General features: G+C 44.9%; 2 protein-coding genes across 2 annotated transcripts; one reads left to right on the plus strand and one right to left on the minus strand.

Annotated features, from left to right (window-relative positions):
* Positions 1 to 4,042: 4,042 nt before the first annotated feature.
* LOC121532556 lies at positions 4,043 to 5,819 on the minus strand. Its single transcript, XM_045215980.1, has 3 exons — positions 5,040 to 5,819; positions 4,835 to 4,946; positions 4,043 to 4,053 (listed from the first exon to the last, which is right to left on the minus strand). The coding sequence occupies exons 1-3, from the start codon at positions 5,817 to 5,819 to the stop codon at positions 4,043 to 4,045; spliced, it is 903 nt and encodes a 300-aa protein (XP_045071915.1).
* A 5,062-nt stretch (positions 5,820 to 10,881) lies between these two features.
* LOC121532555 (ATP-dependent RNA helicase DDX39A) lies at positions 10,882 to 18,637 on the plus strand. The gene is made up of 8 exons (XM_041838356.2): positions 10,882 to 10,950; positions 11,901 to 12,109; positions 12,384 to 12,511; positions 12,845 to 13,121; positions 13,840 to 13,847; positions 13,909 to 13,985; positions 15,411 to 15,703; positions 18,483 to 18,637. The coding sequence occupies exons 2-8, from the start codon at positions 11,902 to 11,904 to the stop codon at positions 18,620 to 18,622; spliced, it is 1,131 nt and encodes a 376-aa protein (XP_041694290.2). The 5' UTR covers positions 10,882 to 10,950; position 11,901; the 3' UTR covers positions 18,623 to 18,637.
* Positions 18,638 to 18,917: the final 280 nt, after the last annotated feature.

Below are 18,917 nucleotides of genomic sequence, written 5' to 3' on the forward strand. Positions count from 1 at the left end.
TGGACTTGATCTCTGGACACAGCCAGGCCTCCAGGTCCTCTATCTTCATGGACTCTTTCCGACTGGTCAGACTGGCGGCGCGTGTGATCTTGGTCAGCGTCTCCTCGTAGGGGCGGCGGCAGGTAGACCATGACGAACACACTGTCCGACATGTCAGAGCTGGTGCTGGTGTGGCGTTCGCGTTGGCCGGTGAGCGAGGAGAGGAACTCAGCGCTGCTCTCGGCGTCCTGGAGGTCCAGGGCGATGATTTGGGCCAGGCTGAGCTTGGGAGAGGAGCACCTCCAGTAGGCCAGGAGTACCAGGAGGCCCAGAATGAGGAGGGAGGCGACGGGGAGGACCACATAGAGGAGCAGCTCTGACCTCCCCTCCTGGTCGAGGTTCAGCTCATTCCAGTTGTAGCCCTGGTGGTTTTGGAGGGGAAAGGGTTAATAAACCACATCATTCAAAGGACAGAAAAAAGATTCCCATAAAATACATTCAGGACTATGTTAAAGATATGAAATCTGAAAATCAGTAATGGGTTTTGCCTCAAAACGGCAATGTTCCACTGGATCAGTGTTGATCCTCTTCCATCTTCTCAAAACTGAACATACATGGTTGTGAAATCAAGATATCCTACAGAGGCTCAATAGAGCTTATGCCATTTGATATTGCCTGAGTGTTCTATTCCCCTGTTGACACAATCAGTGTCCCAAATTCACCCGACCAATCGGTTTCAGTGCTCAGATAATGCTGATCCTCATCTGGATGACTGACTAAAGACCCGTCAACATCACTCCGCTCTGCTGAAAGTCCCGAAAAGCTTTCCTTTGCCATTTCCCTGACATGAACTGCACTCACAAGCTCTCATCATAGTGGTGATATCCAAGACTATTCCAAGAGGCTAAGGCACTCAACTAACAACAACAAGAGTGTGTAGCCTGCAGAAGTCTGTGTAGCCACAGGCTGGCCGAAGTACCTTGGACAGCGCTCCTCCAGTGAGGAAAAATAAAAGATAATATAAAATAAAAAAATAATACACCTAAAAAAGTAGTGTTCAGAATAATTTTCGGTCTGTTCTTTAGATTGTTAAGCCAGTATGCCACCTACCTCCTCCCAGGTGTAAAGCAAAAAAGTCAACTCAAAAACTGCTGCAGCTCTCCAGGACTCAGGTTGCCTACCTCCTGGGCCTACCAAAAAGTTACATCTCTGGGTCTCACAGTAGTCTACATGTAAAGACTACTGCTGAATCAGACTCACTCAGTAACAACAAGCTGATGATCCCTTACCTGTAACTGTCTCTCTACCGTGGGGGGAGAAGGTGACCCAGTCACCCAATCGATGGACCCTCTGCCGGCTGGCCCAAACTTTATCCAGCTGCTGTCCAGTAGCGTTCGCATGCTGCCGTGGTGTCGTTGTAGGCAAACGGCTAAACTGAGTAGCAGAACTCGAGACAAACACGTCCGACTACTAAGCGCTTATCCAGAGCGACTTGTCCAGAGCGAAACGATGCAAGCGCCATGCTCTACCAACTGAGCTACAGGGGACACTTACTTGCATCGAGTCATTCGCCATCGTTTTTCTAGCAGGCTTTGTGTGGTCGTGTTCCAGTGATGAAGCCGTTCTAGACCAGACCAACTAGACTGGACACATGCGATTGCCCGGCGAGTCCTCACAATGGTCTTCTCCACAAATTTAGGCAGGTAGATTGTCAAGTCATCCAAATTTCGCGCAAATATGCGCTCTGTCCAAAAACTCACCACTATATTCTCTGAGATAAATTAACTTTTAAAAACAATTCTCAGTCAATGGTCAAAGATAATCCCATTGTTGTGTCGCCTCAACGCACCACTGCCCAAAGAAGCTGGTGATCCCAAAATGTTTGTCTAGTTTCAACAAAAGGTTCGTTCAACAAATACAAAATGTTCCCGGGTGTGTCTTTAAAATATCAGCAGGGTAAAAGCCTAAAACAAAACTGTTTGATTCAGTTCATTGTTATTTTCTTTGGAGGCTAGCTATCAACAGCTAGAGCACAAGGGGAACAAACGGCACGACTCCCTCCCTATCCGCATAACAGACTCCGAAGAGGGATAGAGATCCATTGCTAACATACAACACTACAGAGGCAAAAAGAACTGTAACATCCGTGAAACATGAACAAGCGTCAGTCTCCCAGTATCACATTACACAAAAGCCTTCTTTTAATCCGCTTTGAGCCATTTTGCGTTACAAACGGACTACCTTATATTACCGAAGAGTGTCACCGGTAAAAGCGTTGTTGTTTGCTCTTCGTTTGGTTTTGGAGGGCAGAGGAATATCGCCTTGTCTGTCCGCGCATTGCCGATGATGGCTTGAGCGGGAGGCTACACTTTTTTTTTTCTGGTGGAGCTGCGCGCGGTTGCGCTGGCGCAATGTGTATGGTAGGTAGCAGGAGCGCGCCCAATGTATCATGTGACCATGTCCAGACCATGGATTTGTCATTTCCATCTTCCCCTATTCCAGATTTGCAATTTCGCCACACACAAAACAACTCCTATTGTTATTACTCTGTTTACAAGTAATAATGTGCCCATACAATCACAACCACAATATTGTAAATGGAGTACAGTTACAGTAGAATAAAAAGTATATGACTGTACAGCATTTAATATCAGAAATCTACAAGTTAAACTCATTATCTAATATTGAAAGCAAGCCCAAATATATAGTGGATACATACTAGCCTACAGTAAGCAAATGCCACTTTTCTAAAGTCTACAAGCCATTAGGTCAATACATAACAATAGTACCAAAGACTAACTGAGGTACAGTGTTGTGCAGAAGAGAGAGACAGAGACAGAGACAGAGACACAGAGAGAGAGAGAGAGAGAGAGAGAGAGAGAGAGAGAGAGAGAGAGAGAGAGAGAGCAGAGAGACAAGAGAGAGAGAGAGAGAGAGAGAGAGAGAGATACATAAGCAGAAACTCAAACTATAGCTGAATAAAACGAAAACAAATCGCAGGGCATGCAAATGGGAGATTTGCTTACAGAGAATTTGATACTGCCAGAGGTAGACTGAGACGGAAGAGCAAAGGAGCACCTGGTCATAGGTGTTGATAGGTGAAACACATCACACAAAGGCTGTGAAAATGCACACCAGAAATAGCCTGCTTACATCTGATAGCAGTAATGAGCAGGCTAAATAAACATAGCCTACATACACATCATCAAGTCTTTCATCCTATTTCCTTGTGGGGTATAGGGCAGGAGTTTATTTGATTTTACCTTGTTCCGTTTCCAGGCTTTTGCTTGCTGGAGTATATTATGGGGAATACATCTGCAATATACTGCTAATAATGTTAAACTTTATTGAAAAATAATTTTGGAAATAGTAGTATAGATCATGTTCTTGCCTTTGACAGTTTTTCAGATCAGAGTTTTTCCTGGTCAGGTCCTGTATGACAGGCTGTGTTTGCACAGGCAGTCCAATTATGATCGTTTGCCCAATTCTTGGAAAAAGAGCTGATCTGATTGGTCAAAATACCAATGAGTGGAAAAGATCAGAATTGGGCTGCCTGTGTAAACGCAGCCATAGACCTTGTTTTCACCTCCATAATCTCTGCAACCCAGAACCAAATCTTGCGTGAGTGCCGGGCCAGCTACTCGATTAGGTTCCGGTAGGGAGATGTTAAGATATTGGACTAGTGTGAGCGAGTGGTGAAAGCAGGATGGACTTTGGTAGCCGTCATAAGAGACTATGACCTCCACAACCCTGAAGCTATTACATTTGAATGATCTAAACTGTCAAAGGCAAGAATATGATCTATTGTTTTTTGTACATTTCCAGAAGTATTTTCCCCTCTCGATTAACATTATTAGCAGTATATTGCAGATGTATTCCCTCAGAAACACAAATTTAGAAAATACTCAAATGTAACTCGTATTGTGTCAATACCAATACAGTTAAGAGTGTTAAAGCCTAGATTAACTATAATGACTGGCACAGTGAACTCATAATGACTGGCACAGTGAACTCATAATATTGATGCAGTACACACATCAATTTGCACTTAATAATTTGTTGTCTACAGTAGGCCTGTTAAAAACAAAAAAAGAGGTTCAAAATAGATGCAAGTACATGTTTATTGAATGAAATAGGTCCGGGCCGGGCTATGGGAGGAATCATCATGGTTTGTAATGGTTTGTTATTTGGGGGGGGGTATTGTCATGCCAGTTTCATCATCAGCCACGTCGTCTTGGTCTGCTTCCTTGGCCCTTTCAGCCAAGAGCTCCTGGTGAGGGTGATGTCACTACTACCTCCTGGCTCCAAAATGGCCGTCAGAGCTCCAATCTTCAGCATGGTCATCTATGACGTGTGCGATGGTGTCCGCCATGCAACAGATGGCTCCCTCGCCACAATAGCGTGGGGGTAAGGTTGGAATCATGAAATGGGTTGTGAGTTGACTCTGGGTTTGTGGAGAGGAGGCAAGTGCACTGAAGTGCTCTAAGTGGGTATACCCACACAACTACTTTTTGCCGCTTCTCTTTTTGCAGGGGAAGCAAAATAGTTTTGCCAGGGCAGCTGTAATCCTTAGGAGGAGAGATCGTTTTTTCCCCGGCTCATCAGCCACGGTATCTGAACAGGTGACAGAGAACATGGCATGACATCATTAGGACAAACCGTAAAAAAAACTTTTGCAACGGAAAACAAAAACACCTTTTTTTGTTCAAGGAAGTTCCTCCCTGTTACTTCCGTTTAATGAATAAGACCCTGATAACTTCATCATAGTCTCTTCCCCTAACATTACAATGTGGTGAAATAATATAATTTTGTTGAAGACAAATAGACATGTGGACTGACAGAAGGGAGGACTTACCATCAGTGCCAAGGGGAGACGCCTTGTTCTTCTTCAGGGTCTTCTTGCGACCTCGCTTCCCCTCTCCTGACTTCCTCACTCCTTCCTTCACAGCCTCATCCTTCACTGTCTTCTTAGTAGAGAGACAAACAGATATGAGTTGGTGCCTCACAATCAAACAGCCCCAATAACTAAACAACATACTGGTTAATGGTAGACTCCTTACCTGTGTGGAGGTGCTGTCCACAAGGTCTGCGGAGAGGGAGCTGCTGCTGGCCTTCTCCAAGCTAGCAGAGTCACATTTCTTGTTGTCGTCGATCGCAGCCACCTCCTCTTGGTCCTCTTCCAGGGTTTCCCCCTGGGCCAAGAGTTCCTCTGTGAGGGTGATGTCACTCTTTGAGGAGCTTGAGGAGGAGCGTGACCTCCCACTACCAAGGCTCCTCCTCGCTCCAAAATGGCCGTCAGAACTCCAGTCCTGGGCGTAGTCGCCTATGACGTGCGCGATGGTATCTGCCATGCAACAGACGGCTACCTCGCCACCATAGCGTGCGGCACGCCGGTTGGAATCCGAACGCAAGGACAACCTTTTAGCCGCAGCCTTCACGATGGCCTTCATTGCATCTTCCCCCCTAAATTGGATGCTCTCCTCCAGGCTGAAGAGGACAGAGATGTCAGCATACTTCAGGGCATGCTGGACCTCCACAAAGAGATTCTTCATCAGCCTGAAGGGGTCGTTGGCCATCATGGCCTGGGGGAACTCTGAGGCCTCCAGTCGGCGCATGATGCCCTGGAGGATAAGCTTCAGGGTCTGGGGGCTCATGACGGTGTTCCTGGGAGTGCTGCGAAAGGAGATGTCCTCCTCGATGAGGATCTCACCCGGAAGGAGAGAGGGAATCTTCCCCAGGAGGCCCTGCCTGGCCTCAGTGGGGGTCAGGGAGCTGGTACTCACCTCAGAGACATCAGCTCCCCGACCTCTTCTTCCAAGGTCTGGGCAGGAGCTGCCCATGCTGCCTGAGTGGTCGTCAGGAATCCCGCACCCATGGAGGTGCTGGGGACCACCTCATCTTCATCCAGACAGGGGTTGAACTCCAGGGTCTGTGCAGGAGCTGCCCGTGCTGCCTTGGTTGAGGTGGAGGGCTCTGAGTGTAAGACAGTCATGACACTCGTGACCAACTCCTCTTCTTCCTCTGATGAAGAAGGACACTGAATGTAAGGGAACCTGTCCCTGGCACCAGAATCCAATCCTAAGAAAACACACTAATACTCTGAACTGATTCAAAGCCACATCCATGTATAGCACTATGCAGTATCTAGTACATTTACTATAATGATAATACACTGGTTATTACACTGGTTATAACAGGGTTAATACTGGTCATATTGGTAAAACAGGTTATAAATGGACCTTTCTGGATGATGACACTGGCCCTGTAATTCTCGTTGCAGGTCCTGTTCAGCATCTTTTCCACCCAGGCGGTCAGGATCTGGCAGACGTCCTCTAGTCAAATCAACATTTATTTAAAATGTATATATAGATATATCATTATTATTTTTTATAGATGATTTTCTTCACAAAATTAGTGAACTAGGCCTTTATGACTCCTGTATGAGCGGAGAAAATGAAAAATACTCCCTACCCCCATCGACAGCACCCCCACCCCAAAACATCTTGGTCACATTGTAAATGGCAATAACAATAATAACAAGGGAGCAAAAGGAGACAAGACTACATAATAACTAACCTAGTGCCCTCTTGTCTTGATCAGAGAGTGAGGTGGAGGCCTGGGGGGTCAGGATCAGGGAGCTGCCCCTCTCCTCCTCCCCAACCCCATGAGACAAGCTGGAGTCGCTGTCCCACAAATCCTCCTCGCTGGATGTGGGGGGTGCTGGGAGGCTGGGTCTGCTCCATGTCCCATGTGCTGGTCTGCCAAATCTCCCTGCCCTCTCCCTGAACAGGGCAAAGACATTGAGGGACCCCTCACTGAGGGCTTTATGGACATCCCTTCTCTTGGCCCTCCTCACTGGCCCCAGGTCTCTCACACTGACACTGGAGTGGGGTGTGTCTCTCTGGAGATAAACCCTCTCCATCTCCACTGCCTGATGACAGAGGTCGAACCGTCTCGATCCTGTGAGGACCAGAGAGTCCTCCTGGAGGGTTTAGCATAAGGTGTGGGCCCTTCCCTCTGAGGAAAAGAGTAAGAGATGACCTGACGACTATGGATGAGCTGGCCCGAGCAATATTCTCCATCCAGCCCTGCTCTGGAAGGGGGTGCAGGCTACTTCTGTTGGAGCAGGACACACTTGGATGTTCCAGAGATAGTGGCTGAGCATTCACACACTCTGCCAGCTCTGGCATGTTGGACCGGCTCGATCCCTGTGATGACCCAGAGCAACTCCCACTCCGGCTTTTGTTGCCTCTTCCCGGACCTCGTGGTGGTTCCGTCTGGCGGCTTGGGCACCTCACAGGCGTCCCTAAACAGCTCTGAGAAGATACTGAGACCCAGAGTCCTCATACCAGAGGAGAAGAGGTCCTCCTGGGCATTCCTCAGGATGTTACTCACAGCCATGTCTGCTGTACCCTGAAGCTCCTTGTCTGTCTCAGAATTGGGCGTGGGGGGCTGCCTGCCCCAGAGCCTCCCCTTTGGCTCAGAGCTCCGCCAGTGGAACGTCTCAAAGACGATCTTCAGCACCCCTGACCCGCGGAAGGAGCAGTTGGATGATTCTGGACTGTAGATCCTGAGCAGAGCTATCGCTGGCAGGAGGAACGCATAGGACATGTCCTCCAGGTCCTCTATGGTCACATTCTTAGAAAGAAATACGGAAAACAACCATTTTTAAATGACAGCATTTCCTCTTAGTCTTTAAGTTACACGTTTTTGTTGTTGTTGGCATGATTAGTCGGTAAAGAAGTAGAAATGGGGTAAAGAAGAAAAAATGTGGGACTTACCTTTTGTTTGAGGAACTTCCTGATGCGCTTTCTCTGACTAGAAAACAAACAAACATCAGGAATCATTGGTTAGTAGACTGGCAACTAGATTCCATTTTTCTACTGCACATAACACGGTTCAGAGCAGGACTCACGGGTGAGACTTCAGGAAGTCCTCTAGAGAGGACGCCTCCTCTACGTTCTCAGGTGTCATCTCACGGGGTGTGTCCGCCAGAGAAGTGGTATCGGAGGTGACATCACTCTCTGGGGTCTCTGGGGTCAGGGGGTCATCAACAGATGGAGAGGAGTTCATTCTCACCTCATCCTCAGGTGTCATGGGGCCTGGTGGCACTGAAAGAGAAGAGAATCAGAATTACCACCGAACAAGCTAGTAACCATGGCAACGATGAATTGTTTTTAAAAGTTAATTTATCTCAGAGAATATAGTGGTGAGTTTTTGGACAGAGCACATATTTGCGCGAAAATTGGATGAATTGACAATCTAGCTGCCTAAATTCGTGGAGAAGACCATTGTGAGGATTCGCCGGACAATCGCATATTTCCAGTCCAGTTGGTCTGGTCTAGAACGGCTTCATCACTGGAACACGACCACACAAAGCCTGCTAGAAAAACGATGGCGAATGACTCGATGCAAGTAAGTGTCTCCTGTAGCTCAGTTGGTAGAGCATGGCGCTTGCATCGCCAGGGTTGTGGGTTCGTTTCCCACGGGGGGCCAGTATGAAAAATGTATGCACCCACTAACTGTAAGTTGCTCTGGATAAGAGCGTCTGCTAAATGACAAAAATGTCAATGTAAATATAACGATTCTATTGAATAACCACTGTGTCACCTGTTGTCTCCACTTTAGTCACTTTAGTGCCCTTCTTGATAGCTGGCAGGACACCTACAGAAAGAGGAGAGTCGAAGTATGATGTGATGCTTGAAGGGGCATACATGTATAACTCATAGTCCTTCCACCATATATCCTTTTAGAATTCTATCAATAAATCCACGTTTTTTGGAAGTGGTGATCAATACTCACTGTAACTGGTTGTTGGAGATAGAAGAGGTGGAGGCAGTGCCAACACACCAACTACTTGGTGGCTTGGTTTTTTCACCCCTGCCTTAGCCTCCCTAGCCCTTCTAGCCTTGATAGCCTCTCTGGCCTTCTTTTCTGCCTTGGCCATCTTGGCCTCTCGGCTGGGCCTGGGGCCATGTGGGGGCTTTGGCACAAGGTTCTGAGACAAATAACAACAGTGGGAAAATCATATCACCATAGAAACCACCTCTTTCACCATAGGCATGATGGTACTGAGTGACATGTCACATAAGGGTTAACCTTAGAATTAGAATTAGAATTAAAATCAGAATTCCAATATAATTAGTTCTAACTAGTAGGTGACCCATGTGTCTTACTGGCGTCATTATCTCGTTGCAAACTGGTTTTCAACACGTCATATTACTAGATTACAACCAACTGATCTCCGTTACAACCAGACGTTTTGCAACAGAACTAAAAGCCGTTTCTTACCTTTAGGGGGGCGTCCTTGGGGCAATCTACCAGGGATGGCAGCCTTAGTCCATCATGGCCAGTGGCATGGACGTCTGTCTGGAGCACCTGCTCTCCAGGACTAGCTTGGAGGGTCCCAGCCTGGGGTAGAGGAACATAAGGAAATACATTTAACTTGAGCCCTCCATTATTATGCCCACTTTTCCAACAATAAATCATATCAATCCGTTTTTACAGCATATAGGCTATACTACCAAGAAGATAGCCTCATTACATATCAAGAGAGAGAGCCCCAGAATAAACAAGCATTTTTTTTCACTTATGAGACTCACTTTTAGAAGAATTCTTCTCAACCGTTTATGATTTCTATCCATTGTGCTTTCAGGCACCCTTCAGATTGGACCTGAAATTTGAAAAAATTAACAATTACATTTAAAAATACATTTACATTTTATTTTTATAAAATCCTGGCCAGTTTTGCTGTACTCACACATAATTTCTTCTTTGTCCACTCAAAGTAACTTATTTGAACATGAGGATGACTGTCCTTTGCAAATCATCAACTCAACTGAGACAAAAGTAGGCACTGAACCTTTTCTTGAGTTCGTTTACGTCATAGGCTCCTAGATTACGTCATGCCATTGTACATGATTATGTCAACTAACACAGCGCAGAGCGACCACTCCGGGAAATTAATGCATTGTTTCTGATCACATACGAAATCTCTAAAAAAGTTTACAATGTAACCCAATTCACTTTGGTTCATTGAGGTTTTATCGTATTTAATGGATAAATGTTGCCCTCTTTTGACAATAACTGAAATAGTCAGGAATTAAAGTCGCTATCATCAGTCTGCACTCTGCACACTCCCACTGTTGGACTTTTAATAGCTACAGTTAAAATAACATCTATTTAGTGTCAATAATGTGGAACAATCAAATTATTATAGTCAAATAAATCAAATCATTGATGGGTTTGGTGAGGGAAGACAGATGTGGTAAGCTGATATGATCAGGGCAGGCCCACATATTGCCAATTATGAATAAATGTTTTAAGCCAAATGCCTATTTGTTCAAGACAGTCATTGTTACCCCTATGCCCAAAATGCCTCATATGGCTTCATGTCACACATCTATCATAATGTATACAAACTGGATGAATGCAGGCTGTTTGTTTGTAAATGTTGTATTGTATATATTATGTATATGATTATTATTTTTAATTATTGTTTCATTCACTTATCTTTTTGACCTGCATTGTTGGAGTTCAGAGCTTAAGAATTTCACTGTAACCTGCAATTACATCTGCGACCCTATGTATGTGACTAATAAACTAATCTAATCTAAATTCAGACATCATTTCTGGAAGATGAAACCTAGTCATACGTAGCTATAATTTACATTATTGCTGAATAAGGCTATCACAGTGTACTTTTTTCATGCCAGTGTTGTCAAACGAGAGATGATGCCCACAATTAAGTTTAGGGGAGCTGGTGAAATCCTGCCATTTTTGCTGGCATTTTCAAGATCGGCATTTGAATAGGCTAGTTTTCAGACCGGTTTGGGGAGATTGTCTTAAAAATGTACCAATAGTGGCTACGAATAAAGTAACCCAGCGTTTCCGGACGAAAGTATTTGAGGACTTCCCCTGTGAACGTAGCTAGCAGTGATACTCGAAGCCGATTTGAATTAACACCGAAAAGTAAGTGTATTTTAATTGCATAACAAATGCACTGTATTGAGTAATTTTCAATATCTGCATGGATTGTAAAATTGAAACATCTATTTCTCTTTCCATAACGCCCAAAAATAGCAGCCATGTTCGAGTATATTTGTGTTGTAATCTTTGCTAAAACCTTGTGCGATCTGGCTAGCTAACACATTTAGCATTGCGTCGAGCTAGTACTAGCACGGTCATGTCAGTTAGCAGTTAACTTATGCTAGCAGTGTGTCGCAGGTTGGTTCCGAGAATTACATTAGGTCAAGTTACATTTACGTCATTTAGCAGACGCTCTTATCCAGAGCGACTAAGTTAGACCCTAGAAATGTCTTACTCGTTATTAATTTGAGCCAACGTTATTTCTGAATATGCACCTTGCATTTTGAACCTATTATGGACCTTATAGCACTTTGCTGCCACAAAGTTTGAATGAGAGGAGACGGCTGCCATTGTTTGTGCGGAGAGTGAGGCATGACTCCCTGTTCAACTTGATTGAATCGGGCAACTGGCTAACTAACGTTACAGGGTGGTCGCTGGTCCAATCCTTGTTTCTAGCTAGGTAAATTGTTATGATTATTTTGCATACTATCCAACTTTGGCGGTGACAAGCGGTGCTGTGAGTGCGGCCTGCTACTAGCATTATTAGCAGCTAGCCAATGCTATGTAGGAATACATGTTAGACCAGCTTTTCCCAAACTCGAACCTAGGGACCCCAAGGGGTGCACGTTTTGGTTTTTGCCGTAGCACTATACAGCTGATTTCAAATAATGAAATCATCATCAAGCTTTGATTGATAGATGGTGAGGAATTCTATATAGATTATTGAATTGGCATTTCAATTTACCTTCTGAATTTACTGTATTGTTGATACAGCCCCCCAACTAGTCTCCAGTCTTTCCTAGTTTCAACTAACACAACTACTCCTTCTGTAGCATGGCAGAGAACGACGTTGACAACGAGCTGTTGGACTATGAAGAGGATGAGGAGCCACAGGTTGCCCCAGAGACTGCCACACCAGCGGGCAAGAAGGAGGTAAAGGGCTCTTACGTTTCCATCCACAGCTCCGGCTTCCGAGACTTCCTGCTCAAACCAGAGCTGCTCCGCGCCATTGTCGACTGTGGATTTGAACATCCCTCTGAAGGTGAGTCTCACAGGCACTGCCCACCTTCAACCAAGGACCGTCTCTGACTTAGTTTGTTCTATGTGTGTCTCAAATGGCACCCTATTCCCGATTTTAGTCTAATACTTTTGACCAGGGCCCATGGGGCTTTGGTCAAAAGTAGTGCGCTATATATGGGCCCTGGTCGAAAGTAATCCACTATATAGGGTGTCATTTGGGACTCGAACTATGAGTTATACATGTATGCCCCTTCAAGCATCACATCATACTTCTGACTTTTGTTTCTGTCTTTCAGTCCAACACGAGTGCATCCCACAGGCCATCCTGGGCATGGACATCCTGTGCCAGGCCAAGTCTGGTATGGGCAAGACAGCTGTGTTTGTACTGGCCACCCTGCAGCAGATTGAGCCCGTGGACGGGCAGGTGAGTGGTTGAAAAATGAAATTCACCTCTACATTGTGGAAGCAGCCATTTCAATGGAGAATCCAATGAGTGCTTTTTAGTTGAGGAATAGGCTAAATCTGTATCTGGGAAACCACCCCTTAGAGACAAGGGGCGTGGAGGGAGACTTGCATAAGAAAGTGTTTACTTCTAATCGCCAACACTATTGCAGTCTGAATTTGTTCTCCTTTTAATCCCACTGTTTACACAGCGCTTTTCTATTGGATAATCTTGTGTGTGTGTGCCTTTTGTTTCTCTGATGTCCAGAGAGCTCTGTATTAAACATCCTGCCCTACCTCTCTCTCGGTCTACCAGGTGTCTGTGCTGGTGATGTGCCACACACGAGAGCTGGCCTTCCAGATCAGCAAAGAGTACGAGCGCTTCTCCAAGTACATGCCCACCGTCAAGGCGGCCGTGTTCTTCGGGGGCCTGTCCATCAAGAAGGACGAGGACGTGCTGAAGAAGAACTGCCCCCACACCGGGGTCGGAACGCCCGGCCGCATCCTGGCCCTCATCCGCAACAAGACTCTCAACCTGAAGAACGTCAAGCACTTTGTCCTGGACGAGTGTGACAAGATGCTGGAGCAGCTGGGTGAGTAGGACAGGGGGGATGGTGCCAGATGTGTGAGAATGTGAGTGACGGGAGCAAGGAGTACGTTGAAACGTCAAAGATGAACGGTCAATTGAAAACATGTTTCAATGTACACTACCAGTCAAAAGTTTGGACACCTTTTTCTTTATTTTTTACTAGTTTCTACATTGTAGAATAATAGTGAAGACATCAAAACTATGAAATAACACATGGAATCATGTAGTAACCCAAAAAAGTGTTAAACAAATCAAAATATATTTGAGATTCTTCAAATAGCACCCTTCACAGAGTTCAAGTAACAGACACATCTCAACATCAACTGTTCAGAGGAGACTGCGTGAATCGGGCCTTCATGGTCGAATTGCTGGAAAGAAACCACTACTAAGAAGAGACCTGCTTGGGCCAAGAAACATGAGCAATGGACATTAGACCGGTGGAAATGTGACCTTTGGTCTGGAGTCCAAATGGTATATTTTTGGTTCCAACTGCCGTGTCTTTGTGAGAAGCGGTGTGGGTGAACAGATGATCTCCATGTGTAGTTCCCATCGTAAAGCATGGAGGAGGTGTTATGGTGTGGGGATGCTTTGCTGTTGACACTGTCTGTGATTTATTTAGAATTCAGGGCACACTTAACCAGCAAGGCTACCACAGCATTCTGCAGCGATACGCCATCCAATCTGGTTTGGGCTTAGTGGGACTATAATTTGTTTTTCAACAGTCCACAGGGTAGACAGAACCGTTCTCTTCCCCCTGTATGTAGGTGGTGATCTTTGTGAAGTCAGTTTAGCGCTGTGTGGCTCTGTCTCAGCTGCTGGTGGAGCAGAACTTCCCTGCCATCCACAGGGGCATGGCCCAGGAGGAGAGGTGGGTTCTGATGGAGGGGAATGCACTTGTTGAAATCTGAGAGTCTTTGATTGGTGTAAGCAGTATTGTGAAACATCCCCCTACCCTATCAAATATTACGATACTGCGTACACTTCAAATCCTCTCACTTTTCAACAAGTGCATAGGGTTTAGGGGTCGATTTGGGATTGGGTCTCTGCTTTCATTGGGAAATTCTGATTTGGGCAAAAGAATGTCCTCTCCTCGACTCCTCTCTCATCCGTAAACCGATAACCGGTCGAGTAGTGTGTCAATTAGTTAGTAGGCAAACAGAGGCGTGAGGAAGCACAAGTGTCCTTCGCGGAAGAGTTTTGAGATTTGCCACTCCCCCTTTGAATCAGCTGTTTACTCGACGGAGAAAAGCATGCACATATTTAAAAACAATATGCTACTTATTGTTTTATCTATAAAATGTCTAGCACAACTAACTAAATGTCTTACTACTTTACACGTTTAATTTGGGATTCCACCCAGGGCCTAAAATTAACACCTGCCAAATGCGGGTAGATTTGGCATTGGCGGGTAAGATGTCTTTCACCAGCCTCGTTGGCAGGTGGTCAGGGCTCCACAGTGTGAGCATTTCACTCGCATTTGTGAATTAAAAGTATGATCACATTTTATAGTAAAATAAATGCTGCAGTAGCTGTTTTCAAAGTATTTCTGCCATTTTGTTTCATAGCTGGTAAATTAAGTCAAAGAACTACGAATTCTACATAGCCTATTCCACCTCGCACTGCAACACAGCCTGGCTGGTCTAATTTACTTGAAACTGAAGTCTACTGAAGTGAGACTTTGTCCTTGGGTTTCTTGGCTATTTGCATTGTTTTGTTCACAAGCTAGGTTGTTTTTCTATGTTTGAGTTTCAACTGCTAGGGAACAGACAACTCTTCTATTGCTAGTCAGACTCAATATACCACATTACTTCTTACTTGTAATACATTTATTGTTTTAGAAACATTACAAAGCATGCTCATCCATTATTTTGTTGGTGTCATTTTAGCGGGGGTGTGGCTGGTAGATTTTTAAATCTACCTGCCACAGTGGCTGGTGAACCAAAACGTTTATTTTATGCCATTCCACCCCTGTAAACATTATTTGCATGATGACGCGCAAATGATGGAGTCTCATTTCATGCAAACGCATTTGTTTCCACATTTCCTCCCCTCGGTTACTTTTGACCTTTTTTCAAACGGAGGCGAGAGGACTGAGATGAGCAATCAAATTGAGAATCTTCCATTTACGTGCACGTTTTCTATAATAGCAGAAGCTGTTATCCGGAGGGACTGAACAATAACTTTCACTCAGACATGTTTGTTGGTCAGTTTGTGTACCCACAGGAGTGAAGCAGGAAGCATTATGCCTGTTCTACTCATTCTAAATCTATGAATGCCCCCCTTCCTCACCCAGGCTTTCCCGGTACCAGCAGTTCAAGGACTTCCAGAGGCGGATCCTGGTGGCCACCAACCTGTTTGGCCGAGGGATGGACATTGAGCGCGTCAACATTGTCTTCAACTATTACATGCCCGAGGATTCCGACACCTACCTGCACAGAGTGGCACGTGCCGGCAGGTTCGGGACGAAAGGTCTGGCCGTGACCTTTGTGTCCGACGAGACCGACGCCAAGACCCTGAACGATGTGCAGGACCGCTTCGAGGTCAACGAGGCAGAGCTCCCAGAAGAGATTGACATTTCCATCTACAGTAAGCTATATCCAACAAACTAGTCTAGCACTGATTTGGATTTCATGTGCTGCCGCAGTTCTTTTTCATGGTTTTTGTCCGAAATGTCACCCTATGCCCTATATAGGGCACTACCTTTTACCAGAGCCACATAGGCTCTGATCAGAAGTAGCGCACTATATAGGAAATTGGATGCCATTTCAGACAGCCACGTTTTCACTTCTCATTTATTCCTTTGGGTTTTGGAAGATCCTTCATTAATACAGTGCTGCTTGCAATGCCAGTGCTGCTTGCAATTGTACCTTCAAAGGAAATGTTGAGCCACTTTAGAGCGTTTGATTATTACGTAGTCATGGGAGTATGTGGTCTGTATAGCTACAGTGGGGGGAAAAAAGTATTTAGTCAGCCACCAATTGTGCAAGTTCTCCCACTTAAAAAGAGGCCTGTAATTTTCATTATAGGTACACGTCAACTATGACAGACAAATTGAGATTTTTTTTCTCCAGAACATCACATTGTAGGATTTTTAATGCATTTATTTGCAGATTATGGTGGAAAATAAGTATTTGGTCACCTACAAACCTGTAACTTCTTCTTTAAGAGGCTCCTCTGTCCTCCACTCGTTACCTGTATTAATGGCACCTGTTTGAACTTGTTATCAGTATAAAAGACACCTGTCCACAACCTCAAACAGTCACATTCCAAACTCCACTATGGCCAAGACCAAAGAGCTGTCAAAGGACACCAGAAACAAAATTGTAGACCTGCACCAGGCTGGGAAGACTGAATCTGCAATAGGTAAGCAGCTTGGTTTGAAGAAATCAACTGTGGGAGCAATTATTAGGAAATGGAAGACATACAAGACCACTGATAATCTCCATCGATCTGGGGCTCCACGCAAGATCTCACCCCGTGGGGTCAAAATGATCACAAGAACGGTGAGCAAAAATCCCAGAACCACACGGGGGGACCTAGTGAATGACCTGCAGAGAGCTGGGACCAAAGTAACAAAGCCTACCATCAGTAACACACTACGCCGCCAGGGACTCAAATCCTGCAGTGCCAGACGTGTCCCCCTGCTTAAGCCAGTACATGTCCAGGCCCGTCTGAAGTTTGCTAGAGTGCATTTGGATGATCCAGAAGAAGATTGGGAGAATGTCATATGGTCAGATGAAACCAAAGTAGAACTTTTTGGTAAAAACTCAACTCGTTGTGTTTGGAGGACAAAGAATGCTGAGTTGCATCCAAAGAACACCATACCTACTGTGAAGCATGGGGGTGGAAAAATCATGCTTTGGGGCTGTTTTTCTGCAAAGGGACCAGGACGACTGATCCGTGTAAAGGAAAGAATGAATGGGGCCATGTATCGTGAGATTTTGAGTGAAAACCTCCTTCCTCAGCAAGAGCATTGAAGATGGATCGTGGCTGGGTCTTTCAGCATGACAACGAACACAGCCAGGGCAAAGGAGTGGTTCCGTAAGAAGCATCTCAAGGTCCTGGAGTGGCCTAGCCAGTCTCCAGACCTGAACCCAATAGAAAATCTTTGGAGGGAGCTGAAAGTCCGTATTGCCCAGCGACAGCCCCGAAAACTGAAGGATCTGGAGGTGGTCTGTATGGAGTAGTGGGCCAAAATCCCTGCTGCAGTGTGTGCAAACCTGGTCAAGACCTACAGGAAACATATGATCTCTGTAATTGCAAACAAAGGTTTCTGTACCAAATATTACGTTCTGCTTTTCTGATGTATCAAATACTTATGTCATGCAATAAAATGCAAATTAATTACTTAAAAATCATAATGTGATTTTCTGGATTTTTGTTTTAGATTCCGTCTCTCACAGTTGAAGTGTACCTATGATAAAAAATAACAGACCTCTACATGCTTTGTAAGTAGGAAAACCTGCAAAATCGGCAGTTTATCAAATACTTGTTCTCCCCACTGTATACACACACACACACACACACACACACACAACCGGTAAAACGTTTTAGAACACCTTGGAAGCCAGTTACCCACATTCAAGGGTTTTTGCAAGGATCTGTACATAATTCCTGGAAGCTGAAAATGTCCCAGTTCTTCCATGGCCTGCATACTCACCAGACATGTCACCCGTTGAGCATGTTAGGGATGCTCTGGATCGACGTGTACGACAGCGGATTCCAGTTCCCGCCAATATACAGCACCAGCCATTGAAGAGGTGTGGGACAACATTGACAGTCCACAATCAAAAGCCTAATCTACTCTATACGAAGGAAATGTGTTGCGCTGCATGGGGCAAATGGTGGTCACCAGATATTGACTGGTTTTCTGATCCACACTTTTTTTTAAAGGTATCTCTGACCAACAGATGCATATCTGTATTCCCAGTCATATGAAATCAATAGATTATGGCCTAATGAATTCATTTCAATTGACTGATTTACTTATATGAACTGTAACTCAGTAAAATCTTTGAAATTGTTGCATGTTGCGTAGTATATTTTTTGTAAAGTATAATTCTGCCTTTCCAAATGATCACCTATTAGTCTACGTATAACACCAGAATTTACATCCACAAGATCAATAATAAAGAGTAGACAGTAGATAAACTGACTGAATATGTGAAGGATATGTTTTCCTTTTAAGTAGGGTGAGGATTGGCAAAGTGGGACACTTTCTGAATATTTGCTTTCCGGAAAACCTTATAGAATCATCTCATTGTCTTAACCCCCAACATGATACTATTCTAGATAGCTTAAGAACTCTACTACACTATGCAAACCAGAAAATAATGAAATAACTAACGTGTATGTGTGTCCTCAGATCAGGAGTGCAAGGGGCTGGTTCGGGCGTGTCTTCAGTCGCTGGGCAACACCTCATCCCCTCCCTCTCTTTTCTCCTGTCATCTGCCTGATGACTCTCTCTTGTGTTTGCGCCTCATAATTCCCCTAGGAAACCTGTAAGGGAAATAGAGAGACGAGAGGTTCATCTTAATGACAGTTCCAGGGGGCAAGTATTGAAACAATCACCATGCAAGAGGCTACAGAGAACTGGTGTATGTGTCCTCTCCTCTTTCAGCAGTCAGGTTGGAGTCTCTTCTGCTCCTCTTCTGTTTGTTGGCTTCAATGGTGTTCATCCTCATCTCCTCTCATCTTCTTCAACTTCTCCACCAAGATCACAAGGAAGCAATGGTGTGCTATGTTAATCACTCTGTATTATTGATGTACACGTGTCACACGTGACAAAATGTTTACCATC

Source organism: Coregonus clupeaformis, unplaced genomic scaffold (assembly GCF_020615455.1).
Source record: "Coregonus clupeaformis isolate EN_2021a unplaced genomic scaffold, ASM2061545v1 scaf0571, whole genome shotgun sequence".
Taxonomy (NCBI): Eukaryota; Metazoa; Chordata; class Actinopteri; order Salmoniformes; family Salmonidae; genus Coregonus; species Coregonus clupeaformis.